The 25,323-nt window shown below is 43.8% G+C and overlaps 1 protein-coding gene and 1 pseudogene across 1 annotated transcript in view; both read right to left on the bottom strand.

Moving 5' to 3' along the window:
- RBM20 (RNA binding motif protein 20) overlaps positions 1-19,235 on the bottom strand; it is a 195,877-nt gene extending 176,642 nt beyond the window's left edge. Inside the window, exon 1 of the mRNA XM_047826515.1 lies at positions 19,035-19,235. Within this exon, the coding sequence (XP_047682471.1) occupies positions 19,035-19,210 (176 nt within the window). The 5' untranslated portion in view covers positions 19,211-19,235. The remainder of the gene's footprint in view (positions 1-19,034) is intronic.
- On the bottom strand, positions 1,943-18,667 carry LOC125148168 (60S ribosomal protein L34-like; annotated as a pseudogene).
- Positions 19,236-25,323: the final 6,088 nt, after the last annotated feature.

Raw genomic sequence — 25,323 nt, 5'->3', positions numbered from 1 at the left:
AATTTAGGATTACAGGATTTTTACTTAACATCTTTAATTATGAAACTGTTCTTTTTTTATATACTGGAAACACTGGTTTCTGATGGTTTTAACACAATTACTTACTATATATGTATAAAATATTTTATATATAATTGTTTCATAATAGTAATACCAATATCATTACTAACAATATTACTGAAAATGGTTTAAGATTTACTTGGAATTTATTTTGAACTTAAGATACATTCCACCAGAGGGGCTCCTGGGTGGCTCAGTCAGTTAAGCGTCCAACTTCAGTTCAGGTCATGATCTCATGGTTTGTGGGTTTGAGCCCCACCTCAGGCTCTGTGCTGACAGCTCAGAGCCTGGAGCCTGCTTTAGATTCTGTGTCTCCCTCTCTCTTGGCCCCTCCTCTGCTCACGCTGTGTGTGTCTCTCTCTCAAAAACAAACATGAAAAAAAAGGTACATTCCACTACAGATGTATAATCAAATTACTGTGTTTTAAAGTTATGTGAGGGGCGCCTGGGTGGCGCAGTCGGTTAAGTGTCCGACTTCAGCCAGGTCACGATCTCGCGGTCCGTGAGTTCGAGCCCCGCGTCGGGCTCTGGGCTGATGGCTCAGAGCCTGGAGCCTGCTTCCGATTCTGTGTCTCCCTCTCTCTCTGCCCCTCCCCCGTTCATGCTCTGTCTCTCTCTGTCCCAAAAATAAATAAACGTTGAAAAAAAAAAATTTTAAGTTATGTGAAATTAATTTTCTGTGTAGGTGTGTGTATTTTTTTAATATATTTTTTTCCTATTCTCCCTTTTCTTACACAAATGGGAGCAACTATTTACATTTTCTATACCCTGTTTTTTTTCCCTTGACATATCCCTGAGATTTCTTTATTTTTTTTAATATTTATTTATTTTTTGGAGAGAGTAAGCGGGGGGCAGAGAGAGAGGGAGACAGAGAATCCAAAGCAGGCTCTGCGTGGTCAGCACGGAGCTTGACATGGGGCTCGAATTCACAAACCACGTGATCATGACCTGAGCCGAAATCAAGGGTCGGATGCTCAACCGACTCAGCCGCCCAGGCGTCCCTCTGAGATTTCTTCTAACGGCACACAGAGACAGTCCTCATTGTATGGGAGGACACAGCCTAATGCACTCACTAATCCCCTATTGCTGGATATGTGTTCGTCCTAGTCTTTTGGGCCCCTACTGCAAGGGACTGAGCGAGACCTAGCCCTTCCTGTTCTTCGTCCAGCATCAAGATCCCACCAAATGCACAGCTTGGGTCTCTGCCAAAGAGAGTCCAATGAGACCAGCCACTGTCAGAGCCAGCCTGCCATACAAGTACTGAGTCACTGATGCCTGGGGCCAAGAGGAGCGGCCCAGTTCCGCACCTTCTTTTACTTCCAAGAATGACACAGGACCAGAGGCTATGATATTCCCATATCTTGCACTTTCATTACAGCCTCCTGCACCACCAAACACATACAGCTCACAGCTTAGATGGGCTCAGAGAAGAAACAAATGCCACTGTGTAAGTGTCTAAGTTTGACACTTTTACTAACAGTTCATGCAGTCCTTCAAACAAATATTCAGGGAGCTGCTTCTGGGTGCCAGGCCTTGCCCTTACGTTGGGGGGGGGGGGGGGGGGTGGGCTGTAAATCACTGAATGAAACGCTGCTGCTCCTGGAGAGCTTATGTGACACGTGACACAGGCTGGGTGGGAGGAGACACACAGACAGTAAAAACACAGTAAGTGAAGTAAGTTATATCAGCTATTAAGAGAAAACGTGCTACGGTTGAAAACAAAGCAAAGTAAGGGAGATTGGACGGGGAGATGCAGAATGCAATTTTAATAGGGTGGCGGAGCAGAAATCATGGGCGTTAAGTTATGTTCTGGGCAACTCCTTTCTTTTTCCTTTTCCTTTTTTTTTTTTTTTTTAATTAGTCAAAAAAACCCTTCATTTGTTTATTTAGCTTTCGGACTCTGTGATTGTGCCTTCGACACTTTCACAACGATTTTCTGCTCCTCAATAAGGAAAGCACGCTTGATCCTGTCACGGACACACTTAGCGCACATGGAACCACCACGGCCGTACTGACGTGTTTTTTTCATTTCATAAGAACCTTAGGCCTCACAGCACGAACTCCTTGGCCTGGGCACGCACCACATGCGGATTGATGCTGTCCCAACCTCCTTGGAAAGGTAAACAATGCCATTACCAGGGGCTCAGGGCGGCCTCGTTTTGTCTGAGGCTGTATTGTAGGACAGCTTACAACAGTGTGTCAAACACTGGACCCTTCTGGAAGCCTCTTGACACCATCCCAGGAAGAGGAAAAAGAAAGCGTTTGTGAGTTCAAAGGCCAAATGGGCAACTCCTTTTTGCAGCTGCCACTGGTCAACTGCCCAATTATCATTGCCACCATTAAACTGTCATTATCACAAATGTCAAGGTAATAATAAAGTATCTTGGTGTCACAGCTGTCTTCAGTTATGTTGTTTTAGCAATTGATTGAAATAAACATAGTGTTTGCTTAGGACTTAAAAAAGACTAAAAAAAACAAAACAAAACATTTTTGTTGTCCAGAAATTTCTGTTGTTGAAAGCTTTGATGCAACAGGATTCAAGGGGTATTCTGAGTGGTCATTTCCACCCTCTCTATTTGGATCGAAGATGAAGAAATCCAGCCTGGAAACTGCCTGTACCTTGAAAGGCACGATCGGGTCCCTGGCTGGAGAGGAAGCCTGGTTCCATTATGATGCACGTGTATTCAGCACTTTATTCTCCTCAAAGCGTGTTCCCGTGTCATCTCACTGATGGTTATAACAAACCCCACATCCTATAACAAGCCCACACCCTGACCCCCTTTAACAAAGGTGGGACCTAAGAGACTCAGCGCCCTATCTCTGCTAACACAGTGACGTGAAGGTACAGCCAGACCACAGCTTGGGTTTCTTATACTTCCTGGGTTTGTTCCCCAACCCCCCACCCCCACCCCTTACACCACCTCTCCAAACATAAAGGCAGGCTGTTTGTGTTCCTCCAGCCTTTTCAGACAGGCAGGCAGAATAACACATACGTTGGAGAAAACCAAACTTCGCTCCCACATCAATTTGCACCCATGAGACCCTTCTGAGTGGGTTTTTTCATCACAAAGTCCATTAGATCTATACTTAGGTGGCTGTCAACTTGCTCCTTCTGTCATATTCAACAAACTATGTGCCAGGGACCCTGTCAGATGCTAGGGACACCAAGATGAAAGACACTCGCCCCAACCTGAAGGACTTCGTGGAGTCTTCAGGGGTGGACCAACAAGAGGCAAGCATGGAGTGAACACTACTTTGGGGGGCCACAAGGCCTCACAGGATAGGAGCACCCAGCCCATGTTCTTGTGTGGTGTCGGGGACAGTTCCCTATAAGACATGAGGTCTAAGCACAATCCATAAACAGGAAAGGAATGTTTGAGTTGAGGAGAAAAGGTAGTGCAGGGAGAGAGAGCAGGAGGCAGCTAGGGCCAGGCGTGGACAGTTAAGTGGGGGCTGTTCCAGAAAGAGCTGCTAAGCAGTCTGAATCTCAACCTACAGGCAACAAGATGCTACAGCAGGGCTTTGAGCAAACAGACAAGATTAAGGCTGAACTGGTGTGGAGAAGAGAAAGATCTGAGGACAGGCCCAGCTGGAGGCAGGGGCAGAAGCTGGGAAGCCTGAATGAAGGCAGTGGCAGTCAGCTTAGAGGCGGGGAAAGATTCACCAGAAAGGGAGAAGGACGTACAAGTTGGAACAGGACAGAAGGCCTGGCTCTGAGCCGGCAGCCTCCCATCGTTGGTTAGGGACCCCTCAACTACTGGTAACTGCCTACCTGTTTCATGAGCTTGCTGGGATTAAATGGGACAAGCGAGGGGGGAAAAGGTGTCCTGTGAGCCCTAGAGCACAGCAGGAATACGGTGCCATTCACTCAACCCCCGCACTGTTACATCTGTAGACACCTCATCACTAGGAGACTTAAAATTACTCACAGGCACATAAGTTTCCTCTGCTCACTAGAGAATTGAAGTAGATGATCTCTGGGTCCCTTCCAGCTTGAAGTTCTGCAGTTTTGTCATCTTATCCATCTTGTGTCCCAGTTTCCACGGTAATAATTATTTCTCCAATGAAAAATTACTGGACGAAGATTCATCAGTAGAAGAAAAAGAGAAACTAAGCTGATGAGTGACTGACCCTGAAAACTAAGATGAAAAAGTGTGTGTCCTTTTTTTTGTTTACTTTTTTTTATTTTTCTTAATCTTTATTTCTTTTTGAGAGAGACAGACAGACAGAGAGACAGAGTGCAAGCAGGGGAGGAACAGAGAGGGAGGGAGACACAGAATCCGAAGCAGGCTCCAGGCTCCGAGCCGTCAGCACAGAGCCTGACGCGGGACCCAAACCCACGAACCGTGAGATCATGACCTACGCTGATGATGGACACTTAACTGACTGAGCCACCCAGGCGCCCCTAATATTTACTTATTTTTGAGAGAGTACACGTGGGGGAGGGGCAGAAAGAGGTGACAAAGGATCCAAGAATCCAAAGCAGGCTCCACACTGACAGCAGAGAGCCCGATGCAGGGCTCAAACTCACAGACTGTGAGATCATAACCTGAGCTGAAGTCGGACACTGAACTGACTAAGCCACCCAGGTGCCCCTAACATGTGTGTTCTTTAAATGCCTTGAAGGGTTGGAGCACCTGGGTGGCTCAGGTTCGTGAGTTCAAGCCCCGCATCAGGCCCTGCGCTGAGCCTGCTTGGGATTCTCCCTTTCTCTCTCTGCCCCTCCCTTGCTCATGCTCTCCCTCTCTCTCAAAATAAATAAAGAAATTTAAATAAATAAATACATAAACATCTTGAAGGGTCATATTTAACACGCTCTGTTCAAAGACCTAGTAATAAAAATTCAAAGGTGTTTTCAGCCAAAAGTGATTCTTATCATTTTTATCTTATCTTATTTGATTTTATCTTGTCATCTCCTAATAGGTTAAACTATCATTGACCAAATATTTACCCAAGAAAACTAAAAGATGTGTCCACATAAATACTTGTAAAGGGATATTCATACCAGCTTTATTTGTAAAAGCCAAAACCTGGAAACAACCTAAATATACATCAACAGGTGAACGGGTAAACAATTTATGATATATCCATAAACTGGAATACCACTTGCCAATAAAAAGTTCCAAACTTTTGGTATGTGAAAAAAAAAGGGGCGGGGGGAATGAACTTTAAAATCGTATGCTGAAAAACAAACCCACAGAATGGAAAAAAATATTTGCAAATCACGTATCTGACAAAAGTCTAGTAACCAGAATTTATGAAGGGCCCTCACAATTTCACACAAAAAAGATAAACAATGAAATTTTTAAATGGACAAAGGACTTAATAGACATTTCTCTAAAGGAGATATACAAATGGTTTTGTTGCACAAGAGAAGATACTCAACATCATTACTCATTAGGGAAATACAAACCCAAATCACAATGAGATACCACTTTATACCCACAAGAATGGTCATAATTTAAAAACAAAAAAAAAAAAAAAAAGGAAAATAACAAGTTTTGGCAAGGTTGTGGAGAAATAAGAATACTCATTCATTGCTGGTGAGACTATAAAACGGTGCAGCCACTTAGGGAAACAGTTTGGAGGTTCCTCAACAAATTAAACACAGAATCACCGTATGACTCAGCAATTCCAATCCCAGATATATACCCAAAAGAATTAAAAAACGATGTCCAAGCAAAAACCGGTACATAAATGTTCACAGCAGCACTATTCACAATAGTCAAAAGGTAGAAAAAACCAGAAGCCACCAACCGATGTATGGATAAAAAGTTGTCTCTCCATATAATGGAATATTATTCAACAATAAAAAGGAACAAAGTACTAACACAGGCTACAACATGGGTTAACCTTAAAAAACATTATGTTAAGTGAAAGAAAGCCTGATTCAAAAGGCCATATATAGCATGTTTCCATTTACATAAAACATCCAGAAAAGGCAAATCCATAGAGACAGAAAACAGATTAGTGGTTGTCAGGCCTGGGGGAGGAAGGAATGGCAAATAACTGCTCACTGCACACAGGGTTTCCTTTTGGGATGATGCAAATGGTCTGGAGCTAGACAGTGGTAATGGTTGCACAACCTTGTGAACGTACCAAACACTAGTTAATTACACTTTAAAATAGCGAAAATGGGGGTGCCCGGCTGGATCAGTTGGTAGAGCATATACCTCTTGATCTCAGGGTTGTGAGTCTTAGCCCCACGCTGAGCACAGAGATTAATTTTAGAAAATTAAAATTTTTTTTTAAATTTTAAAAATTAAAAAAAAAATTTTAATTTAAAAAATTAAAAAAATAAAAAATAAATAAATAAATTGGGGTGCCTGGGTGGATCAGTCAGTTAGGCAGCAGGCTCTTGGTTTCGGCTCAGGTCATGATCTCACAGGTTCGTGGGTTCAAACCCCGCGTCAGGCTCTACATCGGCAGTGTGGGGGCCTGCTTGGGATTCTCTGTCTCTGCCTCTGTCTCTGTCTCTGCCCCTCCCCCGTCTCTCCCTCCCTCCCTCTCTCAATAAATAAATAAACTTTCAAAAATAAATAAATAAATAATAAAAATGAGGGTGCCTGGGTGGCTCAGTCGGTTAAGCATCTGACTCTCCATTTTGGCTCAGGTCATGATCTCACAGTTCATGAGTTCAAGCCCCACATTGGGCTCTGCGCTGACAGTGCGGAGTCTGCTTGGGATTCTCTCTCTCCACCCCTACCCCATTTGCTGTCTACCAAAATAAATAAATAAACTAAAAACATATAAATAAATTTTAAAAATAAAATAGCTAAAACAGTAAATGCTATGTGTATTGTGTCACAATTTAAAAAAAATTTTCCCCAAAAATCATTATGTTGAGTGAAAGAAACCAGGCCAACAACAACAACAAAAACTATGATCCCATTTGTATAAAATTCTAGAAAAAGCAAAAACTCAGGTACCATGATGGAAAAGCAGATGGGTAGGTGCCTGAGAGGGGAGAGGGTTAAGAGAAAGAGCAGAAGATAAATTATGAAAGGCACGGGGGCGCCTGGGTGGTTCAGTCAGTTAAGTGTCCGACTTCAGCTCAGGTCATGATCTCACGATGTGTGGGTTCAAGCCCCACGTCAGGCTCTGTCCTGACAGCTCAAAGCCTGGAGCCTGCTTCAGATTCTGTGTCTCCCTCTCTCTGCCCCTCCCCCACTTGTGCTCTGTCTCTCCAAAATAAATAAATGTAAAAAAGAATTTTTTTTTAAGGCATGAAGAAACTCACAGGGGTAATAAAAATGTTTACTGCCTTGATTATGTGATGGATGCTTTAAACATGTACAGCTTAGCGTACTTCAGTTATACCTCTGTAAAACTGAAAAACAACCCAAAAGCTTTTAAAAATCATCACTTACAAAATAGACTTACTAAATTTTTATTTGAAACACCCTGAGGAACTCATTGTTTAAAGGATCTTTACTGTAAACCCTTTCACAGGTCAAAAGCAAACAATCCTGTTCTGATTTACTGACTCCATTAAAGTCTGGTTTTTACATACAACAGTGTCTTAAAGCGAAAGGACACCTGTAACAAAGTCTGCTAAGACCATTCATGAAGTGTGTCTGGAGCAGACTAAGGGAGCTTGGTGTTGCCACGTTTCAAGTCAGGAATTCTTGCTATTAATAGGAGCCTAGGATACTTTAATCATTGCGGAATCCTGGTTTTCTGAATTGGTTTAAAAATGCTGTGGTCGAACTTGGCAGACGCTCTCTTTGCAAATCAAACGATCGTATCTGTTATGATTTTAGCACATGCTGAGAGGATTATAAGTGTTTATATACTCTCTGTGAGCATCAAATTCAGGTCTCGCCTAACATGCGTAACAAGCAGAGTAAGGCAGCAAATCAAATGCCAGAGTCAGATTGGCTCATGGAATTTAAATTGGGATATGGATTTCACTTTAAACCAAAAGGCACACTCAAAGCTAGAAGAAGAAAGAAAGGAAAAAAGAAACAGGAAATAATGTTTTTAATTGGAATGTTTAGTTATTCTCAAATTCAATCAACCTACTTTCAGATGTATTTCAGCAATTTTTTCTATAATATTTTCCTTGCCAAGTGATGAGTTTTTTATCAATTATTTTGAGGACAAAGATATTTACATAGAGATGATATGATCACATTAATTTATAAAACATTCTCTCATCCCAGCCTCGCATTACTAGTTTTTTCATAAATATTATTATTTTTTAGCTTTGCTGAGTCCTTGTAAGTTTGTGACAGGATTTCTTCATTTTTTTAAATGTTTATTTATTTTTAAGAGAGAGAGATAGAGCAGGAGTGGGGGAGGGACAGAGAGAGAGAGAGGGAGACACAGGATCCAAAGCAGGCTCCAGGCTCTGAGCTGTCAGCACAGAGCCTGATGTGGGGCTCGAATTCATGAATCGCAAGATCATGACCTAAGCTGAAGTCAGACACTCAACCGACTGAGCCACCCAGGCGCCCCTGATTTCCTCATTTGTAAAATGAGGAGAATAACAGCACTTACCTCACGGGATTATTGTTGGATTTAATGATTAAATGCATGTAGCCTACACAAGGTGCTTAGAGTAGTTGGTGGCACACAGGAAGCATCCAATGAAGGTTAGTTGCTACTCACTTTATTATCGTTCCCTTTTACAGATGAGACCACTGAGGCTCAGGGAGAGTGGTGGCAAAGCTGAATCTAGAACACCGAGCAGGCTTGCTCTGGATTCTTTTCGCCACTCCACACCATGTTCCCCACCCATACATATTTTGTGCATGAAAATAAGAGCACCAATCTGGAAGAGGCAAAAATAGCGATGTAATTTAAATCTAAAAAGCATGAACAAACTGGTAGGCACAGACCAGCTCCGGGACTCACCCAGTTTAGGCTCCAGGGCAAGTCATGAGTCACTTTTAAAGTCAGCTTCATATAGTGGTTTTGAAAAGGAAAATAAAAGGTTTCTGTAAAGGGCTGACTTAGCTTCAAGAGGATGCCTAAAAACGTCGTGTGAGCTAGCAAAACTTACATTAGCATTGATTCATGCCATGAGCATGAAGGGGGATTGATACTCTCTGTAAGAACATTAAAAAATACTGCAGCCCGTGACAAAATGCCTGCCGTGGAGGTTAAGTGGGAAGTGAATGGCCCCATCGGTGAAGTCAGGATGAGAAAAATCCAGTCTCCCGATAGTATCTAGGGGCCTGTACAACACACACATATTCGCAAGGCCTACTGATTTAAACCATTTACCCAAACTAATCCATTCTAACGTGAATTTATTTATCATTTCAGTCCCACATTTCATTGAAGGGGCTTTTAAAACATGGTGAAATTAAAAGATAAAACCACAGGAGCACCTGGCTGGCTCAGTCAGGAGAGCACGCGACTCTTGATCTTGGGGTCATGAGTTCAAGCCTCACGTTGGACACAGAGCTTACTTAAAAAAATAAAATATATTTAAAAAATTTTTTTAATATTCATTTATTTTTGAGAGACAGAGAGAGACAGCATGAGCGGGAGAGGGCAGAGAGAGAGAGAGGGAGACCCAGAATAGGAAGCAGGCTCCAGGCTCTGAGCTGTCAACACAGAGCCCAACACGGGGCTCGAACTCACAAGCCGTGAGATCACAAAGAGAAAAAATGTCCTGTTACGATGGAGAGATCTGTCAGTGATGACGTTAACCAACAGATCAAACTTAGTGGAATACACAGTATCCACTGCAGATCCTTGCCAAAACGCTTAACCTGAATTTGGCCATGAGGAAATAATAACATATCCAGATCATGGCTCATTCTACAAGACAACATAGCCTGGTATCTTCGGTCATGAAGAACAGAAAAAGGTGGGTACAGTTGTTAAGTTAAAAGAGACCTCACAGGGGCGCCTGGGTGGCTCAGTAGGTAAAGCATCCAACTTCGACTTCAGCTCAGGTAGTGATCTCACGGTTCTCGAGTTCAAGCCCTGTGTTGGGCTCTGTGATGACAGCTCAGAGCCTGGAGCCTGCTTCAGATTCTGTGTCTCCCTCTCTCTCTGCCCTTCCCCCATTGTGCTCGTGCTCTCTCTCTCTCTCAAAAATAAACGTTAGGGGCACCTGGGTGGCTCAGTCGGTTGAGCGTCCGACTTCGGCTCAGGTCACGATCTCACGGTCCGTGAGTTCGAGCCCCGCGTCGGGCTCTGGGCTGATGGCTCAGAGCCTGGAGCCTGCTTCAGATTCTGTGTCTCCCTCTCTCTCTGACCCTCCCCCGTTCATGCTCTGTCTCTGTCTCAAAAATAAATAAACGTTAAAAAAAAATAAATAAAAAAAATAAACGTTAAAAAATAATAATAATAAAATAAAAGAAATAAAAGAGACATCATAAACAAATGCACTTGTGAATCTCAGCCAGGGGATTTTAAAAAGAGCTATAGGAGACATTTTTCTGAAAATGGGAAAAGCTAAAAACCTAGTGTTCATTAGGGAAAATTATTTAAGACTAATTTCCTTTGTTATGGTAACAGAACTACAGTTATGCAACTTACATACTTCAAGGACAAAAAACCCCAAAATGTGATGCCTGGCTTGTCTGGCAGAATGAAATAGAGCATGAGATGCTCTGGAGAGGCCAGTCTACCGCCATTTGCAGAAAACCCACGGGGGTGGGGGGTGGGGGTTGGACAGGGAGCAGAGAGAAGGTAACATACCTAAGGATGCTTTTCAAGTCCCCTTGGGGGGATTGAGCAGACTAGTGCCAGTAGATAAATGGCTGTTTTATGAATGTTCTCCATTTCTCTCTTCTCCATCTCCAGGCACACAACAGGGTAGCCTAGCAGAAAATACAATACACAGGGCGATGAGGGTTCCTGCGCCAACCCGACCACTGCCCTTGCAGCGTGACCTTGAATAATTCACTTGCCTTCTCTGATGCTCACTTGCCTTACCTAGAAAAACAGGACGGCTGGGCTAAAGCAGCTCTCAGAGGCCTTCCAGGTCTGAAGTCTAAGACACAAACGGGCAGTTCAGTCTTAAAGATAGTGCAATACCAATATGAAATGTCTATTCCTAGTTTTGTTTTTAAAAAACAGAAAGTTTTGGGGCGCCTGGGTGGCTCAGTCAGTTGGGCGTCCGACTTCGGCTCAGGTCATGATCTCACGGTCTGTGAGTTCGAGCCCCATATCGGGCTCTCCGCTGACAGCTCAGAGCCGGGAGCCCGCATCAGATTCTGTGTCTCCCTCTCTCTCTGCCCCTCCCCTGCTCATGCTCTGTCTCTCCCTGTCTCAAAAATAAACAAAAACATTTAAAAAAAAGAAAACAGAGTTTTATTTTTTCTGATTATAAAATTGATACATACTCACTGAAAAAAAAAGTAGAAAGTGTTAAAAAAAAAAAAAACACACACACTAATATTGAATCACCTAGAATTAGAACTATTGTTAGCATCTTTGTATTTGTTTAATGTTTCTCCAGACTTTCAGGTACCTGCACACACACTCACATACCTTTTTTTAAAACGTGACATCCCTTGTAACATGCTGTTTGTACTTTTTGTTGTAGTTAACAATACTATATTCCCTATTACATTCCATATGATTTTATATTCCATAGTAATAAACGTAAGAGAACATTATTATTGTAATTGCCGAATGGTACATGAGGAGCAAGCAGTGGTTTATTTTCTCAACTGGGAAACATTTAGCAGGTTTCTAATTTTTTGTTCTTCTAGACAATGCTGTAGTAACTCTCCCGTGCTCATCCTCATTATGCATATAATGTAAAGTCTATATATAAAGCAAGATTTAACCACACAACCCATTCCCCTTTTATGCAGAAGGTTAAAAAGTATCTTTTCAAGTGTCAAACAAATCCTCTCCGTAACTGGAGTCTACGGATGACGCTGCTAGTCCTGAGGTCGCAGGGCCCCAAGGAGACCCAGTCCTTGGGAGGCTCTGGAAACATTTCGTCTCTTCATGGAGGCCACCCGGAAGCCTGAGGCTCTGCTTTTGAACACTCAGGATCTCTTCGCGAAGTGTTTTTCAGGCTGAGGTCTGGGCGGCTCCCTGGGGCCCACGGGGCCGACTGACTGCGCCGCACGGTTCCGGACTCCACGTCCAGCCGAGCCCAGCCCCGCTCCGAGAGACGCGGGCGCAGGTCCTGTTGACGTTTTGTGCCTCTGAAAACAACACGGTCACCAAACACACTCCCACCTGCCCGGGTTGAATACAATCCAACTTAGACAAATGAAAAGTATTGCCTCCTGCATTGAAAACAGCACTCTTTTTGAACACTCAAGTATTCACTTCAACAGTCCCAAGTAATTAACATTCCAAAATAATTTTTATTTTTAAAAATTTCTGGTGATCAGAAAACAGTATAAAACGTATGCCTTGTCACTGACATTTCTATCTACTTTTCTGACTTAAAATTTTTTTAAGTCATATGCAACATATGCAAATGTTGGAGGAAACATTTGATTTCTTTTTGTAATTATTGCTGTTTCCATGTGTGAGCAATCTCACAAACATGTACCTATGCCCATGGCTAAAATGTAACTGATATGGGATATATTCTGTATCAGATGTATAGGAGAGGGGAGGCATTCTATACTGATGATTACTCAACCATATTCCTGGAGATTCACATAACTTTTTCTTGAAAGGAAAAATTTTTTTCCAGCCTCCAGAGAGGCTGGATTAAGAAGGTTAATTGGCTTGTCCAGGTCACTCGTTCCCAGTCCAGGGTTTTCTTTTCCTCTTGGACCCTCTTGGTCAGAAACCCAACAATTAATTTAGATCAAAGATGTGCATTTTACATTCTCCAACACCAGGCAGATCCTAGATCATTTTAGTCATCAATGAATTCAAAGTAATCTAAATGATTACATCAACGAATTCAAAGTAATCTACAAGAAGTAACTTAATGAAATTAAATCATATTTAAAATACTGTATAGATGACCTTGTCTACTCCTTTAGCATCATGATGCAAGAGGTCAGGTTTAAAGGTGGGTGTAATAAGAGCCAAAAACATATTTGGGAGACAATCTATAGACAAGTTGCAAAATCTGAGACGTATTTAAGATGTCCAGACAGCCGTGAGTGGCGGTTTCCAGGCTTGGGCCAGAGCGGGAAGTGGCCACTGAAAACTGATGGGTCATTACTGTGATCGAGAGAAAGCAGGTGCATAGAAAGGGCAGCAGCAAATGGCCCTGGTGCATCCTTAAAGCAAATACCCACATTAAAGAAGGGAAAAGTGGCGTGAAAACTATCTTCATGGGATGACAACCACCCCTGAACACATGCATGACCCCCAGCCTTTTGTCTCTGAACACATGGAAAGATTTATTCCCCAAACTAAACTGCAAGTTATTAGCACATCCTCATGCAAGCTGTTTAACCGCGCCTTTTGCTCATAAAGTACATTCACATCAATATGTACCATCTCCCTGACAGATGTGCTGTCGTCGAGTTGGAAAAGTTGCCTTGTAAACCATCAGGGGACTTATTTATAAAATCCAGCAGGAACTGTAGGAAAGAGGAAGATCATTTAATTTCACTGTAACTTCTGCTACTGCAAAGACTTTATCCTGTTAGGTGGATATATGTGTCATATGCAAATACATAAACAAAACACTGGGGGTGGGGGGATGACTTCCCTTCCACCTCCTCCTCAAACAGCTGCCAGTGAGGACTTGTACCTAACGAAACTTGCTGTCTATAAATGTTGGAAGACTGAAACCTTAGTTGGGTGCAATTTAAAGTGAACAGCCACTGAGCCAGGCAAATTATCAGCCTACCACCAACACCCTGTTGGTGGTGTTGGGAACCAAATTCACATTCCTAATTCAAAAATGTGCCTTTTTAATTAAAGTCAGGATTTCCCAGTCTTCTCACTGGTGGGAACAAGCAATATTAGGCTTCCAGTATATCACACATATCAGCAAGATTCGGCCAGGTCCATTAACCAGAAAGGGAACTGCCATGTGCTCCTTTCTACAAACCACTAATTACCATCTTCGCCCTGATTCTGGACTACGGATCACTTTACTTCCTGCAAAACTTTCAGTGCACTATTCTAAACACAGCTACCAGTCACTCGCACCAGCTGTGGACCCACAGCAACTTTCCCTGTTCAAATATACAAGATCATATCAGTCAGACCATCCTAAACAAGATAATTACTGTGGCAGAAAATAAAAATCAGATTAAGTGGGATTTTCTGACATAGGAGACCCTTTCAAGCTTTTGTCTGGCAGGGGGACCATGGTGGAGGAAGGGAGGGGGGGTGCCCTGCGTCCCAATTTCTCTCTGGAGTTTTAACTCCACTATCTCAACCTTCTTCCATTCTCGCTTCCCGTGTTTGGTTCAGTCCATTTTACTCCTATCCCTTGGTTAGACCCCAGTTCCTAGCATTTTTTAGATTCTTGTTTATCAGTACTGTGAATGGAGCCGTATCAGTTTATTTACTTAAGGATTAGCTGTTAGGGGCAGGGAAGAAATATTAGTTTAACTGGAGTCAAGGAACCTGCAGCCACAAGACAAATAAATCAGAGAAAGACAGAGAAACTGGAAAATGGGGGATCATTTCACTGTGAGTCAGTCCTGGTGGGGTTTTTTCCCCCCGGTGACTGTAAGAACAGGCAAAGAGATCTTAACCGATCAGATCTTAACACATTCCAACCAACAGATTTGGGTTTTTTAAATTATTAATTTGATCAACTGCTAAGAAGGTAGCAAGAGAACAAGTGGATAGAAGAATAAAATGGGGGATCATTTTTTTCTCCCGCCCCCCCCTTACAGCACTGACATTAGAACAGCTCTATGTACACCATATGCATAGTCACTTACCATGACTAATGGGAATAATGTACTACATTTCATAATACTGATCTCTTTGGCAATTTGAAAAAAACAACAACTCATAACTGGATGGCTACACTTACTATCTAAAACTACAGATCACAATAAACCCTAAAGAAAAAAAAATTTACCAAAAAAAAAAAAAACCTTTCTAGAGACGCAAAGAAACTTTTCAGAATGCTAAGAACCCACCCTCTCTCCTTCCCTGTTTTGGGTAAACACTTAATCCTCTCGGATATTTTCTGCTGAACGACGTGCAGCGTAAGACTGTGTTCAAAATTTTCAAAATTCCTTGTACAAGTGTATCCTTGTTTTCCCTAAAAATGGACTCAAACTGATGTTAGAAACTGGCGCAGATGTTAGAAATTCCATCCTCCTTCCAGAAAAGGACCAAGTGTGAGTGTGAGGTAATGTCCGTTTTTGGCAAATTCTTATTTCCTCCCCGATCTTGGATGGAACTGTCAACATGCCCATCAAAGTGACTGGACATCACACACAACTTTCCTGCACACTGCTCCCTAAGAGTAACCTGGAGATCCTTCCAAATGCAGAATGTCTGTAAAATGACCTGCAAACAGAATAACCACTTATAACATTTTCTATACTGAATCTGGGGAGCCTTTCCTCTGAAACCAGTCGGCCAGTGTCCTAATGCTATGCAGAAGACGACACAAACTTTAGAAATCGAAGCTGGATTTATACATGTAGGGAACACTAGCTATCAAATGCTAAACCAAAACCTTTTCTATTTTTACAATTGACTTTTAGTCACTGCTTATCAAAATAATCTGGAAAGGAAATAAAATAACTCATCTATACTCAGATGTACAAACTAATGTCATGCATTAAACAGTAAGTAATATTTTGCCGCCAGTCAGATTATTTAGGAAAATCACATACGTGTTCGCCTCACAGAAGAGTGTGTGCTTCTTTGGTTAATTTTCGCCACGATTAGTGACACTGTATAGTTGCATGTGACAACGGACTTCAATATTTCACACAGAATTTACTGACTCTGTTTCCATTGGGAAGAAAGTTTCAAAACTTACAACCTGAACTTTAGCTTCTGTTGTTCATCCAGGTTAGTAAATAACTAGTTGTAAATCAAGAATTAGGTTTGATTTGAAAGCACAAAATTAAAACATAAAATACTTTCGGAAATAAAATGCTGTGAATGCTTAAGGAGATAAGTCCTTGTAAAACACTCACCAGCGCACAGCAATGTTGTCTTCTCCTAATATGGAGAATACACATATTTTAGGTCATCAAATTATTCTGACTTTCTGAACTCATCCGAAATCTTAAGTTGTAATTTATATTTTTTATTGCCCAAATGGTTTACCTAATGCTTCTTTACATTTTACGCAACAATATCTCCACATTGGCCAGCTTAGAGAAGGCAAGTTTAAAACAAAGATCTTACAAGATACTAGTTGTATGTCTAAACATGGCTGATGATCTTTACAGGTGATGCTAATATGGGCCAGGAGTCAGGGGTCAATCTGAGCAGAAAGGTCGGGGGCGATTCTTGACCGAAGCTAAGAATGCAGTAATAAGAAAACTAAATACACCTGACTGGAACAAAAGCACTCTACAGAAATGAACTTTCGTTGCAATCTTCCTGAGTACCAAGACCGGCTATCATAAAACAAGTATCAAAATCAGTCTCATTATTCAACATCACACCTCATGCGTTTAGCTACTTACAGAATAAAGCAGTTCTCTTAAGACCAAATATGACACACATGAAGAGGAACAGGCTTTTATTATGATCATGGCTATTATTTCATCAAAGTCCTTGACTTTATCCAAAATGCGAGCTGATATAAATGAAAATCACTAAACACAGACATTAAGAAGTGAAAAAAATTCTTGTAATCCTCACACGCTATGCACATGAATAACATTGATCATCTGCATCATTATGAAAGAGTTCAAAGCTTCTCCTCTTTCGAATTACATAATGACCCCACTAAAATACCTAGAATAAACAAAGGTTCTCGAATAAGATGTATTTAATAGGCCATCCACCAGAGAAGAATCTTATCCTGTGAGCTCTAGCTCACAAAATTTTCAGTCAAGATGTGGGCAATCGATTTTGTGGCCGAGGGCAATCTCCCCACTGCGTTTTCTCAAAGATGGCTGAGGCAACCGGCACCTCATAACTACATAAAAATGGATGCTCAGATTAAATTATGCAAACGTAGTTTCAAAATAACCTGCTCAAGTTTCAGCGCATTAAAGATGGACCCGTAAAGCATTTGCCACGTTATGCCTGGTTCCAGCGCAATTTCAGTGGGTTCTGAGGGGAGCAAACCTCAGATCATCCTTATTGAGAAAGTTTTGGAAACATAAGCGCACAAACATCCATTCCCAGGGGCATAATCACCACCTTGAACGTGGCCCCCTGAACACTGATCTGTCACCGATGCAAAACAAGGCAGGGCCATTAGGCTCTTCTTGAAGTTCCCATCCTGGACTGTTAGCAGAAGGGGTCACCTTTGAAAAGTTCTTATCTCCTCAAGTAACATATTTCAGAGACAGAACTTTCAAAATGGGGAGAACAGGGTAAATGAGACACCGATCTACAAAGATATTTCTGTGAACATAAAATTCCTCGTTTTTTCCTATTTAAATGATAGGAAAACGCATTAACCAATTTACAATACCACAGCAAACTCAATAAATTTAATGTGTAGCTTAATCTCAAGCCACAAGACATTTCTGGTAAGAAGCACATCAGATGTTTTCCAATTAATAACTGGCCAATTTGTTTGTTTTTAGTAAAGAAGCTTTAGTTTTAAACATCTTTTTCTCTGTTGGTTTATATTTATATTAAGAACTAAAGATAAATTTTAAATAATGGCGTACTTAAACTGTCCATCATATTTAGTTAAATCTTACCTGAAATAATTTTGCAGAATAGGAACAAAAATAGTGTAAATCATTTTCATGTTCAAATTGTTAGCATCTTGTTAGTCGTTGAAAGTCAGGTAAAATCGAATGAAAGCAAAAAGTTGTCACGAATGGAACTTTCGTATTCCACCAGTCACAAGAGGGGAACCATTTTGTTCTGAAATACGATACCAGTGTTTTTTGATGTCAAACTTGAATTTTCACTATTCTTTCTGAAGTCAATCTTTCGAACAACGTTTAAAACGCCATTTACTTCCATTTACGCCCCATCGCTGTTTTTTTCTCTTAATGCATTTTCATACGTTTGTGTAACTCAAAGCATCAATACAGCAGCCCTGCAAACACCCCGCTCTGCTCCCCACGGTGCACTTTGTTGTACTGGGAGCCTTTCTCCCGAATCGTCAGTTTCACCCACCCGCTCATCATTCAGACTCCTCTACGCTCTTGAAACTGGTTTTGACTTCAGGACAAGCTGAGGGAAGCCTTCAGGAGAATAAAGATCCTTCAAACAAACCAATATTCTAGGCCTTAAACTATCAAAAAGATCTCGAAAGAACTAATAAAAGATCCGCGTTTTACTGTTACGCCCCCAAAAACTGGGCGGAAAAAGACCTTCTCTGAGCTCGGGGGCCACCCCAACCTACTCTCCGGTTGGGAGGGCCGGCTCCTAAGATTCGCAAGATGGTAACATTCATGCAAAACGGTGGCCGTGGCGTGGCTAAGAGCTCTTGGCGAGGGCCTTCTTGAAAAGCGTGAACACTTCTTTCAGTGTTGCAAAGCAAACGTGTTGTTTACAAACCCTCACCATCCTTTCCACCCAGTGCCACCCGCGGACTACGCCAGGGACACCATGAAGGGCGGCTGCTTGGTGGCGGCATTTTCCTTACACACCCTCACGGGCGCACACACACTCACGCACGGCTCCCCGCACATTCCAGCGGCCTCTTGGGACCAGAGGGATGAAACAGAGTCTCTGGGCCATTTTCCCCCAATGTGAGCTATTCTCGTTCAAAATATCCAGTAACCTTCCTGAAGATAAAGGGGTAAGGAAAAACAAACCTATTTCCCCCAAATAACTTGGCTTTCCTATCCCCAAACTCACGCACAGCCAGAATGACACCGACCCTGCGCAGAGAGAGGACGCGAAAACTTCACACGCAAGGCGGCCGCGCAGAGTTCAGCCGCGACGGGAGAGATGTAGCCACAGCGCACCCCGAGTCCCCGCTCCCCTTTCCCTCCTCTTACTTTTGGATGATCTGCGGTAGGCCGGCTGGGGGCGGCGGCGGCGGCATCCCTCGCGGGCCTGGGGGCGCGGGGGCCGCGGGGGGCGCCGGTGCACCCGGCACGCTGCGGGCATCTCTGTCGGGTTGCTCCGGGCCGCTGGGATCCGCGTCCTGGCTCATGGCTGCGGCCAGCACCATGTGAGGCGAGGCCGGCCCCTGGCTCGAGGCGAGAGAGCGCGCGCAAAGGGCGGCCCCGGGGCACGGGCGCTCACTGGCCGGGGTCCCCGTGCCCAGTCCCCTTGTCCTTCCCGGTGGCGCGGGGAGGAGACGCGAGGGGCGGGGAGGAGGCAGTCCCGGCGGCGCCGCCTCCTCCGCCTCCTCCTCCTCCTCCTACCGCCGCTCCCGCTAGCCCAGCCGGGCCACGCGGGGGCGGGGACCAGGGGGCGTCTCCCCGGCCGGCGGGAGCCGCTCGGCCCCTGGGGGGCTGCTCAGCGCCGGTGTGAGCCGCGGAGCTCTGCCCTTGGACCCTGAGCGCGGCCAGGGGAGAGGGGAGCGCGGCGCGCGCCAACCGCCACCTTGCGCCCTCATGGTCCCCGGCCCGGCTCTGCGCAGCGCAGCGCAACCGCGTGAGGCGGCGAGACGCACTCCAGCCCGCCGCCGGCCGCCGCGCTCGCGCCTCTGCCCGGAGCTCTGCCGCCTCGGGGTTGTCCCCGGGGACCGCGCGCGCGACCTCGCGCGCTCCTGCCAAGCGGGCCGGACGGAGCGCGCCCCGGGGCGTCCGCGCGCATCGCCAGGGCGAAGTGAGTGGGGCTTGGCACCTTCCGGCGTCTGGAGCCCGGCCAGCGCCACTCTCGTCCGAAGGGCCCGACCCGGCGGGGGGAAAAGTCCGGAACCTCCCCCACTTCGGTGGGACGTCTAACCTCCGGTCTTACATGACCAGGCCCGAGGGCTCTCCACACTAGCAGTTCCGGCTGCTGATTTCAGGGGTCTCCGGAAGCAGCCAGTGGGACCGCCGTGGTTTCTCTTCATTTTCCCCGCTACGATCCCGGGAGCGCAAAGACAAAACCATGTATATGTTGTATTCTTGTTATGTATTGGCGAGATCTCAGTAGAAATGTAAAGGATGAAAAGGAGAGAGTTCGCTGACATCGCGCCGCCACCATCACTGCCTGTGTAGTTCCGTTCGCTGTCCCCGCGCCCGTGTGCGCCAGTTCACCTGCACGCGCCAGTTCACCTGCACACGCCAGCTCACAGCTGAGGCCGCGGGCATCTGCGCTGAGGAGCCACGCTCAAGGTGCAGCTTAATGTCCTGGCCCGAGAGTTGGAGGTCTGGGGAGGCACCCGGTGCCATAGAAACATCTAGGAGCTGGGCAGAGCTCGTGGAGAGTGGTTATCCAGAAGATCCTTACCGTGCGTTGGGCGCACTAGCTTTCCAAATCCTGACATTGGCCGCCCGGAGGAAGCAAAGAAAAAGCATCCCTTGGGTGCCTTGGAAGCCAGAGCGAAGGCCAGAGTGTCCCGTGACCTGGAAAGAAGTTTGCTGGGGGTCTCAAAGCCCAAGCGTCCTCCTCCCACAGCCACGTGAAGGAACATTCTGGGGATGCGTTCTCTGGAACGTGGCAACTAACGGAATTCCCTGAAAAATGGTTTCTTCTCTCCCCAGACTGTGAGTTTGTCAGTTCCCCACCCCCACCCCCACCCCCCCGCAGGCTCAGGAAACTAAGCCTCCCTTGATTTTTGTCATCCAACCTAGATCTTTACCCCTCCCTCTCTCCTACAGATAAAAATGGACCATCCACTCCCTTCCTTCCTTCCTTCCTTCCTCCCTTCCTTCCTTCCTCCCTCCCTCCCTCCCTCTCCCTCCCCATTTACAAATAAAATGATATGTCAATTCCTTGTGTTAATAAAGATCGTCACAACTCAGAAAATGAGTCTCACTAAAAACCGAGGTATTGGTTGTTGCCCCCATTTCACGAATGAAAGGGCGTCAGGGCGATTTGTCCAACCATACATGACTAGTAAGTGGCCATCCCAAAATGAGTCTTCTGAGGCTGAGTGGTTAGCTCATCATCTCTGGTTTCTATCAATAGAGTTCTTGACTATGGTTTCCATAAAACTCCTCCACCTTCCACTGCCTCCCCCCGCCCCCACCCAGGGGAGCCCTGGTTGAGGAATTACCTGAAATTAACATTGCAACTCTTCCAGAAACCAAAGTTAAAACTTCCCATATGCTTGCATTAAAATTTCCGTCTGAGAATCCCCAAAAACCTTTGTGAAAAGGGCTTTATAGTCAAAAAGACAAGCCTGTGTTTACCAATGGAGTGATTCAACATCTGAGTGTCAGTTACCAAATATGTAGATTGGGAATGAAAGACCTGGCTTACACAGTCCTGTTAGGCTTAGGGATCATGTATCGTGCAAATTTGGTGCAGGAGGTATCAATCCAGCAGTTATTACAGACATGATTCCTTGTATCCCAACCTTATAGCCAAATACAACAACAGATCTCAAACTTCAGGAAGCTGAGTGTCTAGGAGTCACAGTATTGATACACCTACATCCATCCCTATAAAACTTCTACTGGCAGAAAAGAGAGAAAGAGAGACCGTATTATATGAATGCAGTTCTCTACACCTCAAAACTAATGCATTAGCATATGCGACGAAATAATAACAGTGGGTAAAATCTAAGTATTCATTGGGCTTTTCTTTGCATTTTTTCCCGTAAATTTGAAATTTTCAAAATAGAAAATTATTAATAATTCACAGGTTGCTTTTCAGAGATCCCATTTATAGCTTAATATTTGCAACTTATGTTTATGTAATAACTGAAATTTAGATGGAAGCAGATACAAATTGAGAGGGAAACACTGCAGCAGAAACCCAAAGCTTGTTCGTGTTCTGCCTCAAATCCCCGCAAAATGTTGTACAGGATAATAGCAAACAAGCAGACTAAGCAGTACCAGTGAAGAATGTTTTTTAACTTGTGTTTTCCCACTTCTTTCCAGGAAGAATGACAGAGATCCCCAGCTGGGGTTACAGCCATTTAAGAAACTGTAGCACTCTTGCTTTTGTGCCCTCCCCAGCCCCACCCCGCCAGGGAGCGCTTCACCGTTACCAAAGTGAGAAAAAAGGCTGCGTGAGTCACCTTGACAAATGGGGAGCATGACTGGGAGGTGAGGGCTGCTAACGTTTCTCTTTGTTCTGCTCGCTCGCGGAAGCATCCTGTCTGTCCCGATCTACCAGTAAACTAGGATCAGACAGTGAGACTTCTGCTGTCTATGAATATACTGAACATTTAACAGGAGTCAGCTGCTGAGTGCTTTCATAGATTCTTACTTCATACTCACAATGGCCCATGAGCTAGCTACTGTCATCTGTGTTTTAGAATTGAGAAAACTGAGGCTCAGATGGCTGCAAGAACTTGCGCCAGGTCACCTGGCTTTTAAGAGGCCAAAACAGGACCGCAGTTAGGTGACCTGGTCCCTAACCTCTCTCCACTGCCTCAGTGACAGACATGGAGATGAGATTCCACCTGTCTTCTTTTGCTGTGATGTTGCCTGTGTCTTCCAATTAATGTAAAATGTCACCTGAACTGTGGCTCAACTCTGCCCCTCATATTTATCCAAATCAATAAAATAATAGGAGGGATCCAAATTGACATCTTACAAGCAAAAAAATTCAGAGAAATTAAGCAACTGGGCAAAGTAGTGGGAAGGCTGCAGGGGAACTGGAACCCAGGTCTCTGTTACTTACTAGGGTCGTTCTCAAACTTGCCACAGACTCTGCCGTGCTTCCTAATATTAATAAATATTTGATGGGTTCCAGACGCTAGTTCTAGGAGCTTTTTCATGTTTTATTTCATTTAGTATCACCATTTTGTAGACAGAGAAGCTTGATGAACCTGTGTCCAAGGTCACTAGGATGATAACCAGTGGAGCTAAGCTTCAGACCCTGGTCTAGCTCCCTGCAACTTCCCAAAGGGGAACCAGCCCATTCTCAGCGATGATTGTAAACATTCATCTCTGCAGATGAGATCCCTTAATAGGTACTGCTATTCCACATATGTATATTATTACTGTTATTTTTAATAGATTTACTAGATTGTAATGTTTGATAATTTTCACCCAATGCTGGTGAATGCAGAACACAGACATTCTCACACACTAGTGGGTGAAAATGTCAGTTGCTACAACATCTTTGGAAGTGAGTTGACAGTGTCTATTAAAACTGCACAAAGCAAACTGACTTAGTAGTTACTTTTCCAGGAATTTATACTGTGCGTTTACATGTAGCAACAACCAAAGCCCCATGTACAAGGGAGTTCATCGTGGCATTGTTCATAACAGCAAAAGCTAGAAACAACCATAGTGCCAAGCAGTGAGGGACTGGGTACATCAAGAGTGGTCCCTACATACAAGGGAATACAACGTAGACCTTAAAAAGCAGGGGGCAAATCTATACAGACTGCTAGGGAGAAATTTCCAAGATGTGTTACTGAGTAGAAAATATAAGTTCCTCAACAGTATGATTCAATATATGTAAAGTCAAAGATCATAAAACATTTCTAGAAAATTCTACAAGAAATTTATTATTAACAGTAATAACCTCTTGGGGCACCTGGGTGGCTCAGTCGGTTAGGCATCCGACTTTGGCTCAGGTCATGATCTCATTGTTTGTAGGTTTGAGCCCCAAATCGGCCTCTGTGCTGACAGCTCAGAGCCTGAAGCCTGCTTCAGATTCTGTGTCTCCCTCTCTCTCTGCTCCTCCCCCTCTCATGCTCTGTCTCTCAAAAATGAATAAACATTCTAAAATTAAAAAAAAAATAGTAATAACCTCTAGAAATTGGGATGGGGCAAGAACTTTATCCTTTTGTGATTTTTTATATTGTTTGAATATTTGAAATACAATTTTATTGAAGTATATGTATTGTTTGAAACTTTTTTACTATGAACATGTGCTTTTTTAATTAGCTAACTACAAAACTTAATTATTTCTTCAACTAGTAATTCTTAATAATACTTAGCACATTAATAGGATATTTATTTTTAAAGCAAAAATCCATCTGGAAGAATGAAGAAACACATTGGACAAAGTATTGTCCAGAGTAGCCTTTTGACATCCTAACAACCCAGTAGAGATAGTTGAATAATTAACTTATTAAGTTGTCAGCAGTCATGTTGCTACAGTTAGACAGTTTACTAGTTTGACAATGATGGATAAACATTAATCAACCTATCAACGTGAGTCACAACGTAGTAACTGTTATCTGGGGGTTAATGATAACAGTTACTGCTTTTTTTGAATATTACTCTATGCCAAGCTGTCTTAAGTACATACTATTTCTCATTTAATTCCTTACAATCACCAGGTGGTTGTTTTTGTGCCCATTTTACAGATTAAAAAACTGAGGCTCAAAGAAGTTCAGCCACCTGACCAGCTATTAAGTGGTGTTGCTGTAGATCGAACCCCAGTCTTCATCACCCCTGGGATCGGACTTTTAACTACTCTGTATGGTGGCATGGTGCATCTTGGTATTATGGGCTTTTGAGACCAGAAGTTTCTCTGCTAAATCCTGGCTGGATATCTCTGATATCTGTCTCCAATCTCTCTCTCTTTCATCTCCCATCTCTCCACATGACCTGGATTCTCTTTTCCATCCCCCTGAGGTGAGCTTTCTCCACCTCTCCAAAAGGGTCTCCAAAAGGTGACCCTTTTCTCAGAGCTATAGCATGATCTTTTACTTGAACTCCTTGGAATCCCTGGATATGTTTCCAAACAATCATAAAATAAAATCCTGTGCTGGCTTCACTAAGGATTACCTCTCTGAAAACCCAGGAGAGGCAGTGGCTGAAGGATGCTGTTTAAAAATAATATGGTTACTCATGGAACTGGATGCACATTTGAATTTGAAGGAGACAGTCAGGGAACTTTAGCTGAGGAAAAGTGAGGACATGACCCATGAGGTTCTTTTCTGCCTAACAACTCACAGAGAAGGTCCCTCATTGGCTGTGAGGAAGGGCTCAGCCTCCATCTCTCTGATGGTGGATTTGTCATCTAGGCCCCCTTGTCCGCTAATGAGCTACACAGGTGTTGTGTTATAATCAGTATAGCAGGTGGCTTGGCGTCAGAAAATCCAGGTTCTGGACCATGAGGTGTATCGATTATTCCTAAACAGAAAAGCAGTCATCCCAAACCAAGAGTGACACCAGCACCTTTGTCTTCCCTGAACGCATCACTGCCCCAAACCCAGGTGGCTTGAGCTCTGTCCTACCACTTGTTCAGTACCTGGCGACAAACCAGTAACTGTGG

Source organism: Prionailurus viverrinus, chromosome D2 (genome assembly GCF_022837055.1).
Source record: "Prionailurus viverrinus isolate Anna chromosome D2, UM_Priviv_1.0, whole genome shotgun sequence".
NCBI classification, from domain to species: Eukaryota; Metazoa; Chordata; class Mammalia; order Carnivora; family Felidae; genus Prionailurus; species Prionailurus viverrinus.
The sequence above is the reverse complement of the archived record's forward strand: the minus strand, read 5'-3'. Positions and strand labels throughout refer to the sequence as shown.